The 17,223-nt window shown below is 42.1% G+C and overlaps 1 protein-coding gene and 1 pseudogene across 2 annotated transcripts in view; one reads left to right on the top strand and one right to left on the bottom strand.

Annotated features, from left to right (window-relative positions):
• Positions 1-17,223, top strand: part of LOC308645778 (olfactory receptor 7D4-like) — an 89,900-nt pseudogene that overhangs the window by 63,796 nt on the left and 8,881 nt on the right. The gene's annotated exons all lie outside the window — the stretch shown is intronic.
• On the bottom strand, positions 5,751-9,556 carry LOC308645022 (olfactory receptor 7E178-like; the record flags this gene model as incomplete). Its single annotated transcript, XM_081286902.1, has 2 exons — positions 5,751-6,693; positions 9,330-9,556. 2 exons carry the CDS (start codon positions 9,554-9,556, stop codon positions 5,751-5,753), a joined length of 1,170 nt encoding a protein of 389 aa, XP_081143028.1.

The following is a 17,223-nucleotide window of genomic DNA, read 5'->3' as shown; positions in this document are numbered from 1 at the left end:
AGGCCAAGAAAATGAGGTGCTTTTTCTTGAGAGTTTGAGGGTCAAATCTATCCCAATTTTTCAATATGCAGGTTAGTGGTGCACCTGGCATATTGGAGAGTGAAGCTCCCATCTGAGTGAGAAGAGAAAAAAGCAGGACTCAGGTGCCCACGCCAGAGAAAACTGTTCTTGTTCTCATTAGGGACGTCTCCCTAAGCTTGAGCTTCCTAAATGGTCCAGAAAACCCGTCTCTCACCTTGCTTTGCCAAGGGTGTTTCTGGTCCCCTTTGGCAAAGTGCTAGGGTCTCAGTTTTCCCTGTGCCAAAGACCCTGGGAGGATTCAGACTTAAGGGCTTGTCCTCCCTGCCATTAAAAACCCATCGCAAAAGAGAATCGTGTGCTTTTTGTTGCCTTTGCTCTGTAGACTAAAGGAACTTCCTAAGGATGAGGGAAATCTCCTGGTTGTAAGGTAGCGCTTTCTATCAGAGAGATTACCGGAGGAGTTGATTCTAAAAATGCTTCCCTCTAGCAGCTTAAAGAGAACACAGCACATTTTAAACATCGGAGCAGTAAAACAGACTAGTGAAAGTTGCCTATGCATCTTAGGAAACCTGGGCAGATTTTACTAATTATCCCATGCCTTTCTCTCAGTCCTACAACCTGAATTGCTGACATTTCTGACCAGCAAAGGAAGGGGAGCATCCAGGAGGGAATGGATGCGGGGTGGGAGTGTTGCGTAGCCCACACGGAGGCAAGTGTGATTGGGGCTTTCCCTCAGTGCCATTCATCTATGGATCACCCTAGATACCCCTTAGGGCTGTCAGGAGGGGGCTCAAGAGAAAGGAACCTTAGGAATACGACTGAGTGTAGCCCAGACCGGAATTCCGCAGTTGTTCCAAACTCCTTCCTCCACCTCCACGCATCCGAGGCAGATCGGGATTTAGGGACACTGTGTACTCACGCCAATTGCTCTGCGGGCCCAGACAGAAAAGTTGGAAGTGGCTTTGGCAGAACCCAACATGCCTGCTCTGTATTGAACAGCTGATTGAGAGCTGCCTAGACTGGGAAACCTCTCACCCGAATCTTAAAGAGTGGCAGCTGCACTAATTGCATTTAAGTAGCCATCGGGTGCCCTCCTTACCTCCAGAAAGAAAGAGAGAGAAATATGCACCTCAGACAAACATGGGGTGTGTGGAGAGGCGCTTACCTCAGTGTAGAATCTCGGTGGGACCTCCAATATATTACTGCTGTTGACCGGTGACGAGTCCTTGCTTCCCCAATGTTGAAGCATAACACCAGAGAAGCATGCTGAGGCAAGGTCAGAGTGGAAAATAGAAGTTTATTAAAGGACAACAGAAAATACTTCTTCCGGAGGAAGAAGGGGACCCAAGAGATGGAATCCATTGAAGGGCAAATGTGTTCCCCTTTTTATAGTTTTTTCAGTGATGGAATGTAGGTGGGAAGGCCCGAAGGGTGGGACACAGGTGGGCCAAAGAAGTAATCTGGGCAGGAAGGACTTTTGAGTCAGCATCTTCAAGTTTGCTGGAAGCTGTTCATTAACACTTCTTTGGGATGGACTCTGGGCCTTGGGCTTTTCCTGGACTTCATTAACATTCCAAGAGCTTTTCCTGGAATTCATTCTCAACATGGCCTCCATTTTGGATCTTACTTGATATTAGACCTGATTTACCTAACTATACTGACTACCTATCTTTAAATCTGGCTTCACCTTCAGCAATGGAGCTCAGTGATAGAGACTTGCCCAGCGTACACATGGTCTTGGGTTCTTTCTCTAGCACTGAAAGAAAAGTAATTAAAAATGAAAATAGATATCACAAGATGTCCAGCAATACATGTCTCAAAAGGAAAAATTCCCATTATCCCACCACTCTTTATTTCTCTCATATAAAGCGGAAATTCTTCTGGGGATAGAACGTTCCTGAAGATAAATGTTCTGTGAGTTCATCTCTCAGGACACCCTCTCCTGGGGTCCTGCTTCAGCCCACTGGATACAATGCAGTCTTTCCATTCCTAGAAGTGTTTGGGGTAAATGAAGTGATGATTGCCTGTCCTGGGGCCACCACTCTCATTCTGCTCATGAGGATCATGTCGTGTAATGTCACAGATACCCCATGTTACGGTAAAAGTAGTGAAAACTAATGACAGAAACAGAATGGGATTTCACCTTTTAAAAATCCTGTTCAGGTTATAATTTTAGAAACCACATCAATATTTCTAAAAGCTCCTTTTGGCAATGTGATCCCTGAGATATCTTCTAATGTCCTGCAAGTGACAATGACAAGTTTCCTTGAAGACAGTGGGGACTCTGAGGATACTCCAGGAATTTTAACAGTGCTCCACTTTACCTTTTCCTCTTCTCCCTCTCCCCCTTCCTAAACTGGGGCAGGGAACAGGATTACCTTGAGTTATTTGTGCTCCACAGGAAGGAATTATCTCCCAAATTAACAAGTGAATCCCAACACACCATCAGGGGGCCCTGGGATGCCCTGTCAGGGCACACCTGGAATGAAGCCTTTGAATAGCTTCTTAAAATCTCCCTGTCTCTCCTAATGGGCAGAATTGCTGCATCTGGGACAGGAGCCCCCTGTGTTTCTCCTTTGCTAGCAAAACAATAAAACCTCTTTTTCCTTTTTCTCAAAACTGTGTCCTTGTTAGTGAATTGGCATCCAGGACAAGGACCAAACTTTCAGTTACAGATGATTAAGACTTCTAAGGGGTTTATCAGCCTAGCATGATAGCACATGCCTGCAATTCCAGCTGCTCAGAAGGCTGAGGCGGGATTGCAAGGTCAAAGCCAGCCTGGTCAACTTAGTGAGAGGCACTGTCTCAAAATTCTAAAAATTTAAGAGGGCTAGGGATGCAGTTCAGTGATAGAGTGCATGTGCCAGGCCCTGGGTTCAATCCCCAGATGGTTAAAAAAAAAAAAAAAAAAAAAAAAACAAGAAAAAAGGAACTTATTTACTGTTCAAATTGTATTTCCTGCACAGTTATTTTAAGTCTCTTTACATCTGTGAAGCACATACAGATTACTGTACATATTGGCAGAGTTTGAATGTCCAACATTCAGGTATTGCCTCTTTAAGAGGGGAAGAGGCTAATGAAGATTAAGGCCCTTATGAAGAAGCTCCAGAGAGTAGGGGTAGGGGAGGGTGGGGGAGAGAAAGAGGAGGGTGGAGCTATGGAACAGGCCAGTCAACAAATCATTTCCATGCTATTCATTGCCATATGTAATGTCAAAGTAAATGCAATGTTCTTGGTGTCAAATAAGAGAGGACAACCAGAGATACTGTCAGTCACTAGTGACATTCATTCCAACAGTGCACACAACACCAAAACCCACACAAATGTCTGTGCAGCCTGTTACGTAAGAATAGGGTCTCAGGTCAGAGTTCTGGGCTTCAGTCCTGCTTTTGCCATTGATCCCTCTATCACTTTGGAAGGTTTGCTTTGTTCTGTATCCTGTGCCTGTGTGTGCATGCATGTTTGCTCTTAGAGCCTCACTTTCTGTAACAGAGGTCCCTTCACCTTCTGAATATAGCCCTCATTGCTCTAAAGTTTATTATTTTTTTTAATTCTCTCTCTCTCTCTCTCTCTCTGCCGAGGATCTAGGAAGTGAATATGTCCCAAATTAACAAATGAATCCTGAAACTCCATCGGAGCACCCTGGGGCCCCCCTATCAGAGCACAAGTGGAATGTAACCCTTGTAATTCCTTTAAACTCCCCTATTCCTCCTGATCCAGAGAGTCACATTCTCCTGAAATCAGAATTGGCCTGACTACCACACACATCAAAAGACCCTGTTGACAGATATTTGGATTGCATGGGAGAATTGTTTTGGTTATACGTTTCAGAGTCATTTGTTTTACATCAGGGCCATAGTCAGGGACGTCAGAAGGTCCTACTGTTACTGTCAACACAGATACAGCTGTCAGGAGGCTGAAAAGGAAATATTTTAAGCAAGCATAAAATGGAGTCAGGGCAGAATGAAATGCCGTTACTTTGGTTCTATTTCATCTATTAGGGCATTACAGTGATAGATAATAGCTGGGTTCATTTTGACATAATCACATGTGCAAGAAAATTGACTTATTCCATATCAGTCCCTGGTACCTCCTTTTCCATCCCTTCCTCCATCCCCCTATTTCCCTTCCTCTGCTGGTTTATTTCCACTCATTTACTTATTTATTTTTAAGTTCTCACTTTGAGAACTACTATACTAGCAAGGAACCAGGAAGGTGTTAGTAGGTGGGTTGGAGATTCTTAGGAAAAAACTACTCAGGGGGGGATGAGGCTGTAGCTCAGTGGTGGAGCACTTTCCTACCTCCTGTGAGGTACGGGTTGGATCCTCAGCACCACATAAAAATAAAATAAAGGTATTGTGCCCATCTACAACTAAAAATATACTTTAAAAAGAAAATAACTACTCAGGGAGCACCAAATCTTAGTGACATTGAGAAAGGCACTAATTTCCACAAGGAAGGGCCATCACAGCTGCTGGTGACAGAAGACAGTCACAATGGAATCTAAAAAGACATACATAACCAGAGAAACACACTCCAGAGATTTCAAAAAGTTTCTAGGGGACATTATCAACCATGGGAGTTCCATCTTTGTTCCTTTTTATTCATTTATTTATTTTTGTGGTGCTGGTGATTAAACCCAGGGCCTTGTGCATGCAAAGCAAGCACTTTACCAACTGAGCTATATCCTCAACCCCTCCTTGCTACTTTTTAAAATCCTTCTTTTCACATGCAGAACTCACTCAATAGAACAGGGTGATCCTCCCTCTACTCAGCTGGTGTTGCATTAAAAAAAGTTGGACAGCCTCTTTCTTCTCTGTCAGTTAGAGGCTGAGGTCAAATTCCACCAGAGAATGGCAGTGAGATAGACTTGTCCTGAAGCCTTCCCAACTCATGTCTGTGAGAGGCACAGGTGTGGTCTAGTCCTGATCAAGCGTCACTGAATTATAGATGGACAGTACCAGGCAAGTAGTTTTGGCTTCTTGAGCCCGAGGAGGAGACTGATTTCTTATCCTTGCTCATCCAGTAAATTGTTCCTGAGACGTAGTCTCCAAGCCATTTGGCTCCGTTGGGGTGAAGAACAAATGGCAGAAAGGAACAAGGAATTCTGACTCTGTTTTCAAGAAGGCAGCTTTGGAACAAGAAAGAGAGAGCCAGGCGTGATGGTACATATCTGTCATCCCAGCTACTTGGGAAGCTGATACAGGAGGATAACAAACTTGAGGCCTGTCTGGGCAACTTAGAGAGACCCTGTCTTATAACAAAGAATAATAATAAAAGGTTGAGAGTGTAGCTCAGTGGTAGAGCACTTCCCTAGCATGTAATTCCCTAGGTTCAATCCCCAGTACTGAAAAAGAGAAAGAGAGAGAGAGAGAGAGAGAGAGAGAGAGAGAGAGAGAGAGAGAGAGAGGCAGGATTGTGTTCAGTGAAAGGAAGTGAGACTTCTCATGATTCAGAGACCTGGGTAGTAGATAAGGAAAGCACGAGGTTTATACTGAGTTCTGAAGACATTCCTTGAGGGACTATCACTTAAGTGTTTATCCATAATAACTTCTCAACTCCATTAAAGATACACTAAGAGGAATAATTGTGTTAACAAAAATCAGAAGGCCATATAGATAAATACAGTCATATACACTGGGACTGCAGACTCAGGATTTCTTGCTGCCCACCTTTGAATCTGCTCCTATTTACAGCCTTACTACCAAAGGATAGCACAGGCAGTGAGATTAGGTTATTCTTCTGACAATTCTCTGCAGGGACTTCTTGATGTCCTTGTTCCTCAGGCTGTAGATGAAGGGGTTCAGCATGGGGGTGACCATGGTGTACATCACTGAGACCACCATACTCTTTCTGGAGGAAGTTGAGACAGATGAACTGAGGTACACCCCAAGGCCTGTTCCGTAAAATAAGCAAACAACAGATAGGTGAGACCCACAGGTGGAGAAGGCTTTGCACTTCCCACCTGAGGATGGGATTCTTAGAACAGAGGAAACAATTTTACAGTAGGAGAAGAGGATCCCTGCGATAGGCAGAAAACCAGAAATGGTGCCAACGAGAAATATGACTATGTTGTTAGCAGAGGTATCAGAACAGGCAAGTTTGAACAACTGAGGCACATCGCAGAAGAAATGAGGGATTTCTACATCTTGGCAGAAGGTCAGTTGTGACACCATCAAGCAGTGTACCTGGGAGTCCACAAGACTGATGGAGAAGGACACCAGGGCCAACAGGCCACAGAGGCGGGGGTTCATGATGATTGGGTAATGTAAAGGGTGGCAAATGGCCACCAAGCGGTCATAGGCCATCACAGCCAGCAGTAGACTATCCAAACATCCAAAAAGGAAAAAACAGGACACCTGAGTTAGGCAACCTGCATAGCTGATGGATTTGCTGTGTGTCTGGAAGTTCACCAGCATCTTGGGAATTGTAGAGCTGCTAAAGCCAATGTCAGCCAAGGACAGGTTGGAGAGGAAGAAGTACATGGGGGTGTGGAGGTGGGAGTCAGAGCTGACGGCCAGGATGATGAGCAGGTTCCCAAGAACCGTGACCAGGTATATGGACAGGAACAGTCCAAAGAGGACAGGTTGCACCTCTGGATCATCTGAAAGGCCCAGGAGCAGAAATTCCAAGACACCTGTTAAATTTTGTGGTTCCACATAGCAAAGGCACCTTTTAGAAAAAAAAAAAAGGTTGGAATAAAGAAAACAAGCACATTGGGACCCATTACTGTGTGTCATGAATTAAAGCAATTCATAATGAAAGCATACACACTTGTGCTGGAGATATAACTCAGTTGGTAGGGTGGTTGCCTCATATGCACAAGGCCCTGGGTTCAATCCCAAGCACCACAAAAAAAAAAAAAAAAAAAAAAAAAAGGATACACACTTGAGGATCATACACATTAGCACTATTTTTTAATTATGGCAAATACTTTCTCCTTTGGAGTCTCTCTGTGGTTTTAGTTCCATTAATCTGCTGAATCTAAATCCATGTAAATCCACTTTAGAAACTCTAGGAAGAAGAATCTATGGGAGCATGGATATTTAGAGATTAAGAAAAGTCCATAAGCATTCTAAAATATGAGTCTCCTCCATTGACTAGAACATAAATGTGTTAGCTTTCTCTTACTGAAACAAAATACCTGCGATATCCAGTGTAAACATAAAAAAGATGTTTATTTTGTCTGTCACTTGGTCCTATTGCTTTGGGCCTGTGGTGACACAGAAGTATGATGGGGGCATGTGGCAGAGGAGGCCTGCTCATCTTACGGTGGCCAGAAAGGAAAGAGAGAGGACAGGGCTGGGGTCCCAATATTCCCTTCAACGGAATGCCCCCAGTGACCTTACTTCCTCCCACTAGCCCCTCCTCTTAAAGGTTGCACTAACCCCCGACAGCACACAGGTTGGCCACCCAGCCCTTGACACATGGGACTCTGGGGGACATTTTGGATCCACTCTATAGCGGTAAATATTATCCTTCTCTTTTAAAGAAAAAAAAAAAGTTGTTCGAATTAAGGAGTCCTCCCTCCCTCCCCTCCATACAAGGGATTAAGCCCAAAGGTGCATGCCAGGCAAGTACTCTACCTCTTAGCTACAGCCCCATCCCTATCCCTTCCTATTTTTTTTTTTTTTTTAATTTCAAGACAGGGTCCGGCTAAATTGCCTAGACTAGCTTCAAACTTGGAATTCTTTTTCCTCAGCCTCCCAAGTAGCTGGGATCATGGGTGTCCACTACCATGCCCAGATAAAGAATGCTTTAAATAGTCAAGTGTACTTTATTTTACTCAAATGCAGTTCCATAAATTCCTTTGTAGTGGACTATTTATTTATAAGCACCCTTTCACGTCAGACATGGTGATGCACACCTGTAATTCTGGGTAACCTGGGAAGCCGAGGGAGGAAGATTGTGCTCGAGGCCAGCCGGAGAATAGCAAGACACTGTTGCAGAATTCACATGGAAAGGGCTGGACGTGTTGCTACATGGTGGGGTGCTTGCCTAGCACATATGAGGCCCAGCCTTATCCACCACGAAAACCAATAAAGAAACAATAACAACAAAAACAAAAATATCCTTTAATAGCTGCATAACAAAGAACCTGGCTGGATATAGGCACAGATTTGTAATCCCAGTGATTTGGAAGACTGAGGCATAAGGATCACAAGTTTGAGTTCAGCTTGAGCAATTTAGTGAGACCCTTTCTCAAAATAAAAAAATTTAATTTTTTTTTTAAAAAAGAAAGGACTGGGGATATAGCTGAGTGGTAGAGCACTGAGGGGTGTAATCCCCATTCCTGAAAGAAAGAAAAAAAGAAAGAAAGAAAGAAAGAAAGAAAGAAAGAGGGGGGGAGGGAGGGAGGGAGGGAGAGGGAGAGGGAGAGAGAGAGAGAAAGAAAGAAAGAAAGAAAGAAAGAAAGAAAGAAAGAAAGAAAGAAAGAAAGAAAGAGAGAGAGAGGGGGAGGGAGGGAGGGAGGGAGAGGGAGAGAGAGAGAGAGAGAGAGAGAGAGAGAAAGAAAGAAAGAAAGAAAGAAAGAAAGAAAGAAAGAAAGAAAGAAAGAAAGGGAGGGAGGGAGAAAGAGAGAAAGAAAGAAAGAGAGAAAGAAAGAAAGAGAAAGAAAGAAAGAAAGAAAGAAGAAAGAAAGAAAGAAAGACAGGAAGGAAGAGAGAGAGAAAGAGAGAAAGAAAGAGAGAGAGAAAGAGAGAAAGAAAGAGAGAGAGAAAGAAAGAAAAAGAAAGAAAGAAAGAAAGAAAGAAAGAAAGAAAGAAAGAAAGAAAGGGAGAGAGAGAGAAAGAAAGAGAGAGAGAAAGAGAGAAAGAAAGAGAGAGAGAAAGAGAGAAAGAAAGAGAGAGAAAGAAAGAAAGAGAGAGAGAAAGAAAGAAAGAAAGAAAGAAAGAAAGAAAGAAAGAAAGAAAGAAAGAAAGAGAAAGAAAGAAAGAGAGAGAGAGAAAGTTAGTGGGAGGGAGAAAGAAAGAAAGAGTGAAAGAAGAAGGAAGGGAAGAGAAAGAAAATGGAAGGAAGGAAGGAAACCTCACTCTTTCCTCCTATGGAGGTGGCAGGAGATGGGATCCCTAGAAGCTCATGCTCATGGGCAGGAGCCCATCCTCAACAGTGAAAGCCACAGGCAGCCTCTTTCCTTGAATGCTCCTGCATCATAGAAAAGGGAACTGGGGCTCTTCTGTCTGCGTATGCCAGCTCTCCTGCCTGTGAGGAGGAATCGGGGCTCCCCACACCCCCTCCACCATCGCTGCTGTCTGACACCCCCCCCACACTGGGCTGTGCTCGGTCCCTGTGTCTGCCCCACCCCCCACCCACGCCCCTTGCACTCACTGGGCTGTGCTCTGTCCCCGTTGGGGCATGGTGAGGAATTGGGATCCACTGCTGTTCCCAGCTTGGTGAATGGTGAGGGCCCAGGCTCCGTCCTCGGGGGCAGCAGGAAGGCAGACTCAGTCATGGACTGACTGATGCAAACAGTGGCTTTGAGAAGAAGAGACACAGATATCAGAGCCCACCAGACTGGCACCAGCAACCTGAACATCTCCGGGACACAGATTCATTATTTGTACTTAGACAAAGGGCACAGAGCTCACGATTAGCATAATTGGTCCACATTCTCCCAGCCTCTGTGGACTTGCTAATTTTAATGGAAAGGAAAAGATGAGGGCTTGGGTCCTTCCTCCTCTAGGGAGAAAGCTGGCCTGCAACCTTTGGCTTCTCTTAAAACAAAATGTGATTCTTTCTTCAGTTTAGTTTATGACTCTTGACCTTGATATCTGTAAGTCCATCATTTTCATCAACCACTTGAGGAAGAACTGGGTTTTCTATAAATAATCTGAGGCAAATTTCATGTTCCCAGTTAAGATTTATGTCTCTAAGAAAAAATTTCTCCATTCTGTTTGGTAGTCTTTGCTTGGGAGTTTTGGTTTATATGCATGGAATATTTATGGGGGCTTCTGATTATTTACATAACAGCCCAAGTCCTAATTTTTCTTTTAAAAGTGTGATATTAGTATACTAGAAAATGGCTTTGGATGAAAGAAATTAAAGCCACAAATAAATGAAACAATATTTCCTGTTCATAAAGTGGATGAATACAGTTAAAATGTCTACTAACCAAACAACATACAGATTGAGTGCAATCCCAATCAAAATTCCCATAGCGTTTTTTTAGAACAATTCTAACTGTTTTTTTTTTTTTTTTTTTTGTACTGGGGATTGAATTCAGGAGCACTCCACCACTGAGCCACATCCCCAGTCCTATTTTGTATTTTATTTAGAGACAGGGTCTCACTGAGTTGCTTAGTGCCTTGTTGCTTGAGGCTGGCTTTGAACTTGCAATCCTCCTGCCTCAGCCTCCCAAACTGTTGGGATTACAGGCATGTGCCATCATGCCCGGCACAATTCTAAAATTTATATGGAACGTGAAAGTCTCTTAATAGCCAAAGCAATCTTGAGAAAAATGAACAAAAGTGGCAGTATCACACTTCCTGGTTTCCAGCTATATTATAAAGTTACTGTAATCAAAAGAGTATGATACTGGCATGAAAACAGACACATCAACTCATGGGACTGAACAGAGAATGCAGAAATAAGCTCATGCATATGAAGGTAGCTAGTCTTCGACAAGGATACCAAGAACACCCCACGGGGAAGGAGGGCCTCTTGAAGGAATGGTGTGTGAAAACCTGGGCATCCACAGGCAAAGGAATAAGATTGGACTTACACAAAAATCAACTGGACTAGATTAAAGACTTAAAGGTAAGACCTGAAACCATAAAACCTCTGGTAAGAAGACACACACGGTTAAACTTCCTTGACATTAGTCTTGGCAGTTTGGACTGGCCACCAAAATCAACTAAAGCAAAAATGTTTCAATTGTGACTACATCAAACTAAAAATCTTTGTGGTTTGAGTTTTTGTTCATTTTTTTTCATCAAAGAAAATAATCAACAAAACAAAAATGAGTCCAGACGATAGGAGAAAGTACTTGCAAACCACATGTCTGACAAGAGGTTAATATCCAAAATATGTAAAAGAAACTTATACAACCCCAAAGCAATAAATGAGTAAGTAAACAACTGAATTTAAGAATAAGCAAAGGTCCTGAATAGGCATTTTTCCAAAACATACAAATAGCCAACAGGAATATGAAAACTTGCTTTGACATCATTCAACTTCAGGGCATGCAAATCAAAATCACAAAGAACTAGCCCCTCCCATCTGTTAGAATGCCTTTATGAATAAGACAGAAGATAACATGCCAATGAGGATGTGCAGAAAAGAAAACCCTTGCACACTGGTGGTCACCATGTAAATTGCTTCAGCCATAGTGGAAAACCATGTGGAAGTGCCTCACAAATGTGAAACTAGAACAACAGTAGGAACCAGCAATCTCACTTTGGGGTATATGTCCAAAATAAATAAAATGTGCATCTCAAAGAGGTCTCTGTACTCTCATGTCCTTGCAGCACTGTTCACAAGAACCAAGATGTGGAAAACACCTAGGTGTCTGTTGGTGGGTGAAAGGATAAAGAAAATACGGTGTGTATATATATAATATTCAATATATTTTCAGCCATAAACAAGAAAGAAATCTTGCTAAATGAAGTAAACCAGACACAGAAGGAAACTCCTGATGATCTCACTTACATGTGGAATCCAAAAAAGTCAAACTCACAAAAATAGAGTAGAAAGGTAGTTGCTACCGGGTCAGGGTGGAAGATGTTGGTAAAAAGGAATAAATATTTATTTATGAAATGAAAGAATTCTGGAGCTTGATGCATAATGGTGTCATCATAGGTAATTACGTTTTGATTACTTGAAATTTACTGAGAGCTGTGGAGTCGGCGCAATGCTGCTTTTCTGTCTGGATTGTGGACGGGTTGATCGTGGGGGAGGACCAGCGCTGTGCAGTAGATGCCCAGCTGGATATGGATTGTGTGCTTTGAGGGTCTTGGCTGGTGTAGTGGGAAGTTCGCCCCTTGGGATGGGAGAACAGGGCATCAGGAAATGGAGCCCGCCTGCCAGTCAGGGAGTTGCTGTGTGTGGGGAGGAGAGCCACAGGGAAGGGTGCTGGGGTTGAAGTCCTGCTCATTCGCCTTTTACATTCACTAGGCAGATGACATTTCCTCACAGCCAATGAACATGCCACTGTTTGCACAACTTAGAACTGTAAATGTCCCTAAATATTTAACTCTTAATTGTAAACCTGTTACCAAAACTTGTTCTGAATTTCTCACAAAAATGAAGTCTAAAAAAAAAAAAGAAATTTACTGAGATCTTAAGTGTCTTCACCACAGTACACACGTGATCACATGAGGTGATAGATATGTTAATTAATTTGATGTATAAGCATATCAAATTATCACATTGTCTATCTTGAATTTGTATAAGTTTTGTTAACTTTTTTTTGCTTCAATAAAGCTGGAAAATTGATTTTTTTTTCTTATGTATGATGTGTTACTTATAACTTGCTATTTCCCTTAATAACCTATGGTGTCACACAAGGCTGCAGTCACTCAAGAGTCTGCTGGAGAAGACCTGCTTCCAAGCTCCTGTGGCTGGTGGAGGACTCAGTTCTTTGAGGGCTGTTGGACAAAGGCCACCCTTAGTTCTTTGCTGCATAGACTTCTGCATGAAGCAGATCACATTGGGCAGTTGGTTTCCATCAGAAAGAACAGATAGGTGGGGTAAAAGCAGAAAACCAGAAAGAAGCCAGTGTCTTTTTATACCCTAATCTCAAAAGTGACACCTGGTCCCTTCTGTCACATAGCATTGGTTGGAAGTAAATCGCCAGGTCCAGGACATGCTCAAAGAAATGGGTGTGCACAATGACTCACACACAAGAGGTTAGATCTGTTAGAAACATGTCAGAAGCAGCCCACTACACATGCTTGCCCTCTGTCAGGACACTTGGCTCCTCGCATACTAAGATTCTGGAGACATTTCTCCACTGTCTGACACAGCCCCAACCCACCACACCACCATGCTTTACCAGAAGATCCCTGTAGCAGAACTCACGTGGGAATAGAAATGGACTCTGATCTTGATATTTCTGAAGATGGCCTCATGCTGTTCCAGGTCAGGCAGTCAGAAAGCCAACAAAAGAAAAGAGTTTCTTTTCCATCAACAGTGTCTGTTCACTGACATCACATCAAGCTACCAATAATTAACAAATGTCTCCAGGGCTTATGACTTTGGGTCACGTGAAAAAAAAGTTCATCTTGTTGCAGAATAGGATGATCCTAAAGTTGAGTCTACAAACAGACAAAGAGAATTTAAAAAAAAATTGAACTAAATAGCACTCAAATTTAAGTAAAATTGGAAATTATTAAAATTGAGCAACTGCATTTGATAATATTGATTTTAATTTAACAAATTATGTATTTATTTTGACATAAAATCTTATAGAATATTACAATATATATTACAGTACTATGAAATATGTTATATAACATTAAAACATAGTTTCTGGCCCAATAATTAACTATTTAATAATAAATTTTAATTATATTAATTATATCTTTTACAATAGCTAATATTACACTATCCTGTTTTATGATATTATCTATATTCTATGAAATATAGAATGTTTTCTAGGATATTATGAGATTCAGTATGAGGAAGAAAAGAAATTTGGAAATGAACTTTAGAATTGATTTCTTCTTGCAGGCATGTTCCTTACACCTCTGCCTGCAAACATGGAGGGTGGTTAATTCCCAATCTGGCACTCTGCAGGTAGCTGGCACTGGAGTGTAAACCTCCTTCCTTCAGCGGAGTCACAAGTTACCTCCCAGGGCCATGGGTGTAGCTAAGTGGTAGAACACCTGCCTGGTGTGCAGGAGGCCCTGGGTTCCAGCCCAGCACTGCAAACCATTCAGCCAACCATCAATACCTCCCAAGTAATGCCATTCCCATTAGAGAAACAAAGTAAAATCCTTCTCTATGTCTTTCTAGAACCTACAATCCATTGTGTACAATATCACCCTTGCATCTTGAACCACAATAATATATCTTTTAATATCTGATATTAGTTTGATTAGCTTTGCTTAACAGCTTTATTGACATACAATTCACTTGCAATGTCATTCACCCTTTGAAAGTGTATAACTTAATGTCTTCTAGCCTTTTCATACACATGTGAGACCTTATAAAGGTCAATTTTCGAACATCTTTATCACCTCAAAAACAGACTCTGACCCCTTTTAGCTATTTCCTCCTTATTCCTTAAAAAGATGAACAAAAATGCATAAAATAAATTAAGTAAAATTTGAAAATGAATAAAAACCATAGGAAAGTATGAAGAATTTTTTTTGAAAATTACATTGGTGGCACATGTGTGCATAGTGAGCAGAAACTATACATTCCCAATTTTTAAAACTTTTACACCCATAGGAATGGAGCCCCTTTGACTAGGACTCCATTTACAGTCCCCTCACTGTCTACCACTATTGACACTATTAATTATCATGATTTAACATTGTGGAAACTAAGTGATTCATTAAACCTTCAAAGATCGTTTGGGGGAGGCCCCTCACAGAGGAATGATTCTTCTGATTGGTTCCTTGTAGAAATTAAACATTCCTTAGGGGACACTTGGTACATTTAGTGAAAGCAAAGAAAACAGATGCTTTCCTTGGAGGAAATGAGTCCATCTCACCCTCTTTGCTGCCTACAAACTTTCAAAGTTGACTGAAAATTTTCCACTGTGCTCTCTGCTCTGTGCCCAGGGGAGCTGAATTGTCTGGAGGGTGAGAAAACAACACAAAGACTGACTCAGTGAGGAGCACAGAGAAGTCAACCCTTGAGCTGCTAGAAATCTGAAGCAAGCCCCTGCTCCCCTCTCCTGACTTCTTTGTTCCAGGTCCCTGTGAAAACCCAAGTGGGCTCCCTGGAACCGGCTGTGCAGAAGGGACATCTCCAGTGGTAGCCCTTGGAGAGAGTTGGTGTGTCCAATGTGGCTGGTGCAGCAAGAAGGAAAAGGGAAGGTGGGCACCGGGCTCTACTCCAGGACAGTGACCCTGGGCAGCCCAGGGTAGTCAGTCTATGAAGGTGAAGGTCCTGAACGTGCAAGGTACTTTTACTCTCTGGAGGAGTCTGAAATGGCCATTCCTTGAAAGCAGTGCTTTCTGGAGAGTCTCCCTATCTCCTCCCTAAATGACAGGTCCCTACTAGATTTCCTCTTTCAATCATTTATTTGCTAACTGCTCTCTGAAGATCCCTTCTGCATGAGGTATTGCTCTGATGTGACTGGTTGTTCTTTTGTAATCTACCGATGCTGCTGTCAGACTGACTTAATGACGTCACTGAATAGCCGCAGATTGTGCCTGATTCACTGTTTTTATCTGTTCACTTCAATGGTTCGATGAAATAGGATAACACGGCTACACCTGATGTTGGGTGCTCAGATGTCTTCTGCTGGCCTCTCAGGAGGACATGCTGACTGAGCAGTGTAGCAGCTCACCATCTGGTAGGAAAATCCCGGGCTCTTCTCACCAGCTAGAAAGTCTCTTCTTTGTTTCCCCTGATGAGCCATGACCTGTCCTGCCTCTCTCAGCCCAAACATTCCTGTTTCAGAGAAGCCTTCCTTCCCACCTTCATGACCAGATTATGCTCAGTGATTTTTTTGTGTCTTGAATTAGTCAGTGTCCTGCAAAGTCACCACAGTTCTGATTCTTGATGATCTTTTATTCTTAAATCATAAATTGGCCTGTTTTACCATTATTGGGTTTATATACTGTTTGAATATTGGCAATCAGATCCATCAATTGTTTATTTTGGCCATCGATTCTGAAGGTTTTAAAATAGTATACCTCCACTCAAGATCATATGGGCACACATTTCCATGCGTCCCTTCTTGTACTTGACTTTTTTTTTTTTTTTAAAGTACTGGGGACTCAACTCAGGAATACTGTACCAGTGAGCAACTTTATTTCATTATAACTTATGTTTCTTCACATATTCATTGTGTTAGTTGTGGGGATTAAGCCCAGGGGCATTCTACCACTCACCTATATCTCCAGCACATTTTAATTTTTACTTTGAGGCTGGGCCAAGGCTGGCCTGGAGCTTGCAGTGCCCCTGCCTCTGAATCCTGAGTAGCTAGGATTACCAGTGTGAGTCACAGTGCCTGGCTTTTGCTTTTCTCTGTAATGGTGGGGTGTTTAGGGTTCTTCCTCTTATCTATGTTAATTTGTAGACTTTTCCTCTTCCTGGACTGATTTACATGTCGGACTTCTCTGAAAGAAGGAGCCATAGGGATCATCACTAATTATAAGAACTATGTGCATTTAAAACTGGAAACACAGATATTGTTTCTATTGATTAGAATTTCACCCTTAAGGACGTCCCTCATTAAGAGGGAGATTGACAAGTGGTAGCCATGCCAACAGATTTATTGCAATGTTAAGAATGCTTCAGAAGCTCACACTTACAAAGTGCCTGTAGTGTGTCACAGGAAGCACAGTGGAGGAATTCCATGCAGTATTACATTTAATTTCACTCTGTACACCTATGATATAGTGAATACGTATGACTCCTACTGTGAGATAAATGATGTAATGTAACAGAAGTAATTTTCTCATGTTTCCCCAGGTGGCACATTGCTGAACCAATATTGTATTAAATGAAATCTACGCAAGAATCCAATTAGTAAATCACAGCTACATGCTGCACTTTATGTGTGTTATGTATCCACAATATGTATCACAGATGAGGAGATTAATAATGATTGCGTTAATATTAACAAAGGCAGGGGCTGGGGATGTGGCTCAAGCGGTAGCACACTCGCCTGGCATGCGTGCAGCCCGCCGGGGTTCAATCCTCAGCACCACATACCAACAAAGATGTTGTGTCTGCCAAAAACTAAAAAATAAATATTAAAAATTAAAAAACAAAACAATGGCAGAAATCCATTTTAAGGCCCTATAGGGTCTAAAGCAATTTTAAACCTCAAAAAACAGTAATATTAGTAACTGTACTGTTAGGGAAAAAAAAAATTAGGTAGTGTGATTTAGCTGTCACAAATTGATAAAGTGTCCAGTCAAAATTATAGGTTGAGTTCAAATTCCATATTTAATTCCTATCACAGCACTATTAGAATGCCTAATGAGGTAGGTATCAAGAACACATCATGAAATATCTTCAAATACTTTCAACGAGTCATAAGAGAAGGAATTGGTTGATGTCCATAGGTTCAGATAGAAC

The sequence above is a fragment of the Spermophilus citellus genome (genome assembly GCF_964194105.1).
Source record: "Spermophilus citellus genome assembly, chromosome: 3".
NCBI lineage: Eukaryota > Metazoa > Chordata > Mammalia > Rodentia > Sciuridae > Spermophilus > Spermophilus citellus.
Note: the sequence above shows the minus strand (reverse complement) of the source record. Positions and strands in the feature narration are given on the sequence as shown.